General features: G+C 41.4%; 1 protein-coding gene across 1 annotated transcript; it reads left to right on the top strand.

The window, feature by feature from the left end:
- The first annotated feature begins 931 nt into the window (after nucleotides 1-931).
- On the top strand, nucleotides 932-8,683 carry LOC148148680 (putative G protein-coupled receptor 139). The gene is made up of 2 exons (XM_087992420.1): nucleotides 932-1,007; nucleotides 7,746-8,683. The coding sequence occupies exons 1-2, from the start codon at nucleotides 941-943 to the stop codon at nucleotides 8,681-8,683; spliced, it is 1,005 nt and encodes a 334-aa protein (XP_087848546.1). The 5' UTR covers nucleotides 932-940.
- The last annotated feature ends 589 nt before the right edge of the window (nucleotides 8,684-9,272 follow it).

Genomic DNA, 9,272 nt, shown 5'->3' with positions numbered 1-9,272 from the left:
GGGTTGGGGACAAGGGAACCTTTTGCTGATTATCACATACCACCCTCACACTCATGTACCCTCCCACTCATGCAGGTGTGAAGTTGACTCAGAATCAATAGATCGATTGAAGGTATTTTCTGATAGAGAGGAGGATGGAAGTTGATGTAACAGAAGAGTATACAATTAACTAGTCCCTCCACATTGTAGATAGAATTAGTTCTGAGTACTGGTATATGTTGAAATGTCTTCATCAATTGGAGAAGCTGTACCAAATTGAGGCAGTTGTATCAGTTGGAAAAATTGTATAAAGTGTACCTTTTTATTTCAAGATTGTGCGATGTGAGGGTTATTACTGGAGGTGTTACATTCATTTTAAAATGTAAAGATTTAAACAAGCTTATGCATCAGGTTAAAATGCTGTATCAGTCTGTGGGGTAGAACTAATTTCACATGTTCTAACAGTTGCAAACATGATCTCTGGGATCCATTGTTGTCACCTAACCATGATGAAAGAGGACAGCTTCATCTGAGAATGGCGTCGAATCTTCAGGGCTGAGACATTCTCACTTAATGTTGCAGTGTTTAGAGTTGAGGGGATGACATCACTGAGAAAAATGGTTGATCTGGGTATTGTGCTGATTGTGTTTGAGAGAAGCTGGATTTTTGGGGGAACAAAACATCACATTTTGCTTTAGTTCACAATTGTGATCTGAATTATCCAAGTGAACTGCGTTGCCAAATATGTCCTATCCTATTCTGTATATCTTACATATAGAAAATTAACTGCTTCAATGATTTGTGTCTAATTTAAAATAAATGCTTAGAAAGATGTTGCAACCTGAATATCCCCATGGAGTTCCCACAGTATATAAATGAAATGGCATCAAATGCAATCACACAGGGTTCAATGCAAACTGACTGCCGACCTCGCAGACTGAGAGATCACTTCATGTAGAAAATGCATTATCCAATTGACAGTATAGTGAAAATATACTACCTGATCCTTGTTATTATTGGTGTTCCTGGTAAGTGGATATTACAATTGCTATTCTATAAGTTTGTATCTGAACTGGTCATTGTGTTATTCTGTACTTGTTCTTGTCATGTATTAATCTGCTAAGCACCTTTCTAAAGTCACCCAGTCTGTGACATTATATTGGTGACTGAAGTGTACTGGATTATCGAGATTATTTCATTAAGTTACCTCATTTCCTAACAAACATTATGTGTGTTGATCCTATGTTCTCACAACAGTTCATTGCCTTGAGGAGAGATGTTGTACTGTTTTATAAACCTCAGCAATGCTTTGAATGAAGTTATCGCTGGGAAGGTCTCTCACCAGGAATAACCAGCGGGCGGCATGGTGGTTCAGTGGTTAGCACTGCTGCCTCACAGCACCAGCGTTCGATTTCCACCTGCCTGTGTGGAGGTTGCACATTCGCCCTGTGTCTGTGTGGGTTTCCTTCAGGTGTGCCGGTTTCACCCCACAGTCCAAAGATGTGCAGATCAGGTGAATTAGTCATGTTAATTTGCCCACAGTGTTAGTCAGTGATAAATATAGGGTAGGGGAATGGGTTTGGGTGGCTTTCTCTTCGGAGGGAGTTGTTGGGCCGAAGGGCCTGTTTCCACACTATAGAGAATCTAATCTAGAGTGATGACCATTCAGCCATTTGGAGCAGGTCTGACTGTAGTGATTGACCATGTACTGGGAGTGTCACTGAATGGAGAGTTTAATTTAATCAGGGCTATTCACTTCAGTCTTAGAGCCATAGAGATGTACAACATGGAAACAGACCCTTCGGTCCAACTCATCCATGCCAACCAGATATCTTTACCTACTCAAGTCCCATTTGCCAGCACTTGGTCAATATCCAAACCCTTCCTATTCATGTACGCATCCAGTTGACTTTTGCCCTCTAGTTCTGGACTACCCCATCAAGGGAAACGACCTTGTCTATTTACTCTATTCATGCACCTCATGATTTTATAAACTTCTATAAGGTCACTCCTCAGCCTCCGATGCTCCAGGGAAAACAGCCCCAGCCTATTCAGCCTCTCCCTGAAGGTCAAATCCTCCAACCCTGGCAACATCCTTGTAAAGCTTTTCTGTAATTTTTTTTGGGACATTAATAATTTCTGACACAGAAAATAAATATAATGATTGTGTAATTGTATTAAAGAGTTTCAACTCGCTTAATATTAAAAGAGATAATCATAGTATAACAGGATTAGAGGTAAGTTTCTTGAAATTTATACAGGAGAACTTTTTATACCAATGTGTAGATGGCCCTCTATGGGGAAAGCGCAGAGCTGGACCTAATTTGAGGGAGTTAAACATGAAAGGTGTTCAATGTGACAGTAGGGGAACATTTCACCGTTAGCAGCCACAACACCATTCATTTTAAGTTTGTTAAGGAAAAGCAGAAAGATATTCTGCACAAATAGGAGGGGAGGTAGCATTTGGATTGGTTAAGGCAGGTTTTATTAAAATACAGCACAATCTCACATCTAGGCTGGGAAGAGCTACTTGGGGGTAAATCTACAGGAGTGCAGTGTGAGGCATTCATCACGTCAAAGACAGTGGTACAGATCCCTATTTGGGTAAAATATAAGAACAACAAGCGCAGAGAAACACTGATGTCTAAGAATATTCAGGAATAGATAGAAAGGAAATAATGTGTAACGTGTACAATGAAAGCAAAGTAACACAGGTCCGAGAGGAGTATAGAAAATGCAAGAGGAACTGAAGAAAGTAATCAGGAGAGCAAAGAGGGGTTAGAGAAAACACTGGTGGGCAAGATGTTGTACAAGTAGGTCAAGAAGAAAGAATAAGCATGGGAGGATTAGGGTCTATTATGGACCAAGGTGGTAATCTATGCATGAAGCCAGAGGACGCTGGTCGATTGTTAAATTAATGCTTTACATCTGCCTTTATTTGGGAGAAGGAGGGTGAAAATACAGAATTTGAGAAGATGGACTGTGACCTTCTGGAGCAGACTGATTTAAGAAGCAAGGAAGGATTGGAGGTTTTGGTAGATTTAGAATCGGCAATATGGACAAGTTGTATCTACAGGATGTTGGGGTTGATCAAGATTGAAATTAGAGGGGGCCCTGAATCAAATGTACAAATCATCTCTGTCCACAGTGTAGACGCTAGAGGGTTGGGGGCCAGTTCATGTCATCCCCTTTATAAGGAGGGTCAAAGAGATAGACGAGGGAACTAGATACCAATGAGTCGAACATTGATGGCAGCAAACCTATTGCGGAAGATAGTGAAGGTGAAAATTAATCGCCATTTGGAGAGGCAAGGTTTAATCAGGGATAGTCAGCGTGGCTTTTTCTGATAGAAGTCATGCTTAACAAATCTAGTGAAATGGTATAGGAGATGAGGGTAGGGTTGTTGGTGTTGGTTTTATGGATTTTAGCAATATTGTTGACAAGATCCAACATGGGAACCTGGGAAGGAAGGAAAAACTCATGGTATCGGGTGAATTGACAAGCTGGACCCAACATTAGCTTTGTACAGGAGACAGAGTGTGGTAGAGAACTCTTTGTGTGACTGGTGTCAGTCTGCAATGGCACACACAGGGATCATTGTTGAATTCCTTATTGTTTGTGATATTCATAAATTCTGAAAAGGTGAATGTTGGAGGATTCTAAGTAAGTTCACAATGGCACGAATGATGACCTTGTGATTGACAGTAAGGAGGAAGGTGCTAGATTATAAGAAGATATAAAAAGAATGGTCAGATGGGGAGAACAGTGGCAGATGGGAGGTAAACCTGAGCAAGGATTCTGAAACCTGAAGCAATGCACTTGTGAAGAAGGGAAAATGCAAGGGAGCATTAAATGAATGTTGGGATACCAGGAAGCTCAGAGGAACAAAGGGATCTTGGGGTGCTGGTTCATAGATCCCTGAAAGTAGCAGGACAGGCTAACAGGCTACCTGAAGAAAGCACACGGGAAACTTGCCTTGATCATTAGCGGCATAAATTATAAGAGCAGGGAGACCATGCTGGAGCTGTACCGAACTTTGTTGAGGTCACAGCCTAGAGTATTATGTGCAGTTCTGGCTCCACACTATAGGAAGGATGTGATTGCACTGGGGGGCAGGGGAGTGCAAAGGAGATGCCCCAGGGTGTTGTCTCAGTTGGAACATTTCCCAAAACAAAAGAGATCGGTTAAGCTCACGCAGCTTTCTCTGGAGCAGAGAAAGTTTCGGTGGGGGGGGGGGAGAGGGGGTTCCTGATAGAGGTGGATGAGATTATGAGAGGCATGGACAGGGTGAATAGATAACAAGGCAGCATCATTTTGAAGTGAAAGGCAGAAAGTTTAGAGGCGATTTGAGGAAAAGTACTTCTCACCTAAAGTGTGGCGGGAATCTGGAATGCCTTGCCTGGGAGAATAGTTGAGATGGTAGCCTCACCACTTGCAAAAAAATCTTGGATAAATGTCATAACATTCGAAGCTATGAGCCCAGTGTGGAAAAAGTATGAAAAAGCATTAGCAAGTCATAACGTTGTTTGATGGCACAAACTGGATGGGCTGAAAGGCCTCGCCTGCACTATATATCTATATGATTCTACAATTCTACCATTTACCACATTTCCCATATGTGCCCCATTCCAGTCATGCTGATGTGAGGATGCACTTGTTCATTCAGATGCAAATATGAAATATTCAATTGCCCCAATCTTCTTGCGACATGATGAGTTTCAACATTCAGTCTCTCTTGCACCCCATTCAATCACTGACATTCACAGATTCCGGAACAACCCTTGCAACTTGGAAGTTGCCAAATGTAACACTGCTATTGAAAGATGTAGAAAATGGGAAAGCAAGGAAATTCTAGACCAGTTAACCTAATAGTTATTGTCAGGAAAATACTGTGTGTAGTTCGGTCTCTATCCATGGAAGGATACATTTCCATTGATGAAGGTACCACAGATTGTTCACTAATTTGGTTCTTGTGATGAGATGATCCTTAATATGATCGATCCTTATGGGCAGCATGGTGGCACAGTGGTTAGCACTGCTGTCTCACAGCGCCAGAGACCCGGGTTCAATTCCCGCCTCAGGCGACTAACTGTGTGGAGTTTGCACGTTCTCCCCGTGTCTGTGTGGGTTTCCTCCGGGTGCTCCGGTTTCCTCCCACAGTCCAAAGATGTGCCGGTCAGGTGAATTGCCCGTAGTGTTAGGTAAGTAAGGGGTAAATGTAGGGGTATGGGTGGGTTGCGCTTCGGCGGGTCAGTGTGGACTTGTTGGGCCGAAGGGCCTGTTTCCACACTGTAATGTAATCTAATCTAATCATAAGAGGATAAATAAATTGGATCCAGAAGGAGCTTGACAGAATGTGAGGGGTTACAAAGGAAGCTCAATTACCCAGCATTCGATTATCTGAATTCTGAATTATCCAAACAAGATCGCAAGGTCCTTATGCTTGGCTAAACTGTGTTATCCGGCATTTGATTATCCGAATGAAATACCCTCTGCCCGTGTCCTTCTGATAATCGAGGTTCCCCTGTATTGCACTGACAGGGAATTCCAAAGCACAATAGCACAGTCTCGAGATAAAGGGTTACTGGTTTAGGATTTAGATAAGGAGAAATTTCTTCATTCAAAGCGTGTACATTTTTGAAATGCTCTACTGCAGATGTCCCAGACTTGAACCTATTCAAAACTGAGTCTGATATTTAGGGTCTGGGGAGTGTTATAGAACAGAGACATTTTGGGATTCAGGAACATAGTTCATTGAAAGTTGCATCTCAGAAGATATTTGGCACACGCGCATTCATTGCTCAAACCATTGAGTTTAGGAGTTGGGGCTTTATATTGCAAAATGTTGTTCAGGTCACATTTGAGATACTGTGTGCAGTTCTAGTCACCCTGCTGTAGGAATGATATTATTAAATTGGAGTGGGTAATGAGAATATTTATCAGAACGCTATCAGGACTGGAGGGTTTGAGTTATCAGGAGAGACAGGATTAGCTGGGACTATTTTCACTGGAGCTTAGGAGGTTGAGGGGTGACCTTGTAGAGGCTTATAAAATCATGAAGAACATCGATAAAGTGAATTGGTCTTTTCCATGCGATAGGGGAGTTCAAAACTGGAGAGAACTTTAAGGTGAGAGAGGAAAGATTTAAAAGGAACCTGAAGGGCAGGTTTTTCACAAAGTGAGTGATTTATATGTGGAATGAACTGCTGGAGGAAGTGGGTGATGCAGGTATGGTTACAACATTTAAAAGATATTTGGATTGGTACATGCATAGGAAAAACCAAATGCAGGGAAACTTTGTAAGCACAAACGAATTGGACCGTAAGGTCTGTTCCCGTACTGGATGATTACGACTCAATAACAGCAAAATTCGTGACTTATACGAAAATAGGTAGGAAAGTAAGCTGTAATGAGGAGGTAAAGCATTTACAGGTGTACATTGAGAGGCTAGGAGAATAGGCTAAATCTGGCCAATGGAGGTTAATGTGAGAGATTAACCATTGTGGCCAGACAATGATCCTGGCAAGTTATTATTTAAATGGGAAGCAGATTCAAAGTTTGTCAGTGCAGAGGGATCTGGGCATCTTTGTGCAAGCAACACAGCAAGTGGATATGCAGGTACACCATACAATAAGAAAGACAATTGGAATCCTGGCACTTATTGCAAAAAGAGAGCATTATAAAACTAAAGAAGTGTGGTTGCAATTTTATGAGGCATTGATGAGACCACACCTGGAATATTGTGTCCAGAATTGGTCTCCGTACCTGAGGAAGGATATGGTGGCACAGGAGGCAGTTCAGAGGAGGTTTACAATGTTGATTCCAGGGGAAAAAGGGCTGTCATAAGAGAAACAGTTGAACCGCTCGGGTTTATCCTCACTGGAGTTTAGAAGAATGAGGGAGATCTTATTGAAGTATATAAAATGCTAAAGGGCATCGATATGGTTGACATTAAACAGATGTTCCCCCTTGTAGGACAGTCTCAAAAAAGATATAGTGTGAGAGGAGGTAGGTTCAAAATCGGTATGAATAGTAACTATTTCTCTCAGAGGATTGTAAATCTGCAGAGCTCACTAAGTGCAGTCGAGGCAGATACAAGAAGGAAATAGACATGTTTCTGGTGAAAAGTGGGATAAAGGGCTAGAGGGAGTGGAGTTAGGGCCAGGATAACATTAAACATGATCATGTTAAAAGGTGGAGTTGATTCAAAGGGCTGAATTGCATACTCCCACTCCCAATTCCTATGTTTCAATGTTACTATGTATGGAATCTGGATATAGGGGGAACAGATCAGGGGTGTTCCTGTGTAAAATCAGCAAGATGGATGATTTCTGGTTCTGATTGAAGAAGAATGTCCAATCCAAGGTATATTCACATCTCAGTTTGTACAAAATTGCAATCATATGAATATAGTCACTCCAAATACTAGGAGCATTCTGATCTGGATGGTATCTGATCTGGTATGGTCCTGGGATTGATTTGGCTCTGAATTAGTTCCAATCCTTTTCCAGGGTCATTCTCCATTCAGCACTTGATCTCTTTCAAGGTCTGATCCATTTGATGATCTTGTGAGTAAGGAATTTTGGATTGTTTACTTCACTAACCTTGCTTATTGTAATCAGTATCATAATATTAAACAGAGATGAGGGTGGATTTATCCTATACTTTTATTTTGCATCAAATTTCTATACTTCTTGTATGAATCAATTACAGAGTGTATTCCTAAATAAGTTACAGTTTTGTTTTGTCTTCTGTCTCTTTTACAGTTAATTTACTGGCGATTATCATTCTTGCCCGGGGAAAGTGTGGCCTCTGCACCTGCACATCTCGGTACCTGATTGCCATGGCATCTGCAGACCTATTGGTCATTATCACTGAGGTCATGCTATGGCGTATCCTTTATTATTATGTCCCAGGTTCTTTTCTATACATTACACCGGTATGCAGTGTTATGAATATCCTGAGGTGTGCAGCAACTGACTGTTCTGTTTGGTTCACCATCACTTTCTCCTTTGATCGATTTGTGGCTATATGTTGCCAAAAGCTGAAAACAAGTTACTGCACTGATAAAGTAGCCCTGATGGTTCTATCAGTATCTTGTATTCTGTTCTGTTTAAAAAGTGTCCCCCTTTACTTTACACTTGAAGCTGGTGAAGTAATCAACAACGTCCCATGGTTTTGTTACATAAAACCAAACTTCTATACTGAGCCTGGATGGATAGGATTTGATTGGTTTGACAAGATTATAAACCCATTGCTGCCGTTCACCTTAATTGTGTTACTCAACGCTCTGACAGTCAGACACATCTTAGTCGCCAGTCGAGTCCGTAAGGGACTCAGGGGCGGAAGGAAAGTAGAGGATCATATTGACCCTGAGATGAAGAGCAGAAGGAAATCCATAGTTTTGCTTTTCAGCATATCGGGCAGCTTCATCCTTCTGTGGTTGGTGTATGTCTTACATTTCTTATATTATTACACTGTTGGTGCAAATACCAGAGATTACACCAACTCACAATTCACATTTCAAAGAGTTGGATTTATGCTGCGGAATTTAAGTTGCTGCACAAATACATTTATTTATGTGGCTACTCAGTCGAAATTTCGAGAGCAATTCAAGAGCCTGGTGAAATACCCGATTGCATCAATGATTCAAGTCATTCATGAGCAAACCAACCGGCAGCATCCAAGAGGCAGGTTCCAATGATTTGAATTCGCTGGAGAAATGTTTGTCTAAAGACTCGAAATAGAACCAAAAGCAGGAGTGATGCAATCTGGCAACATGTGAATAACTGGAGTAGCAGTTGTGCTCCAGGCCGGAGCAGGTACAGTGCTGGCTGTATAAGGGGAAAGGAAAAGTCTACCATGAAATCTCAACCCTCTCAATGGGTTCGAATCTCATCTTACTTTAATTAAAAAATGAAAATAGAATAAACCTCTCTTCACGGAAGTCAAAATGCAAATCAAATGGAAGCAGATGCTGGAAATTGATATGTGTATCCATTTATTCTTCCCTTTTCTTTTAGAAACATTCGACTGAGACTTGTTTTCCTTCCATTATAACCAAATTATCTTTCTTTTTCCTCACACATAAATCCAAACAGCCCCCCCCCCCCCCCCCCCACGATTATAATTCACTTTATTTTTTTATTTCACTCTGTCCATCCTCTCTTTCTCACTTACTCTTGAATATGACTCATGGAACTCACTCCAATGACTCAAGTACCCCCTCCCCAGATTTCAGTCCTCATCATGGTCTCTGTCGTTGTGTTTGATCAGTGTGGATGATGTTGTAG

Source organism: Chiloscyllium plagiosum, unplaced genomic scaffold, assembly GCF_037043375.1.
Source record: "Chiloscyllium plagiosum isolate Xiang-an unplaced genomic scaffold, Cpla_swu_hap1 HiC_scaffold_12, whole genome shotgun sequence".
NCBI classification, from domain to species: Eukaryota; Metazoa; Chordata; class Chondrichthyes; order Orectolobiformes; family Hemiscylliidae; genus Chiloscyllium; species Chiloscyllium plagiosum.
This window is presented reverse-complemented; position numbering and strand designations above follow the sequence as displayed.

What these genes read in the sequence shown, in the direction of transcription:
- LOC148148680 (XM_087992420.1), top strand. Translation starts at nt 941, where the DNA reads ATGCATTATCCAATTGACAGTATAGTGAAAATATACTACCTGATCCTT. An exon ending in TGTTATTATTGGTGTTCCTG is followed by an intron (nt 1,008 to 7,745) that starts GTAAGTGGATAT and finishes TCTCTTTTACAG; the next exon opens with TTAATTTACTGGCGATTATC.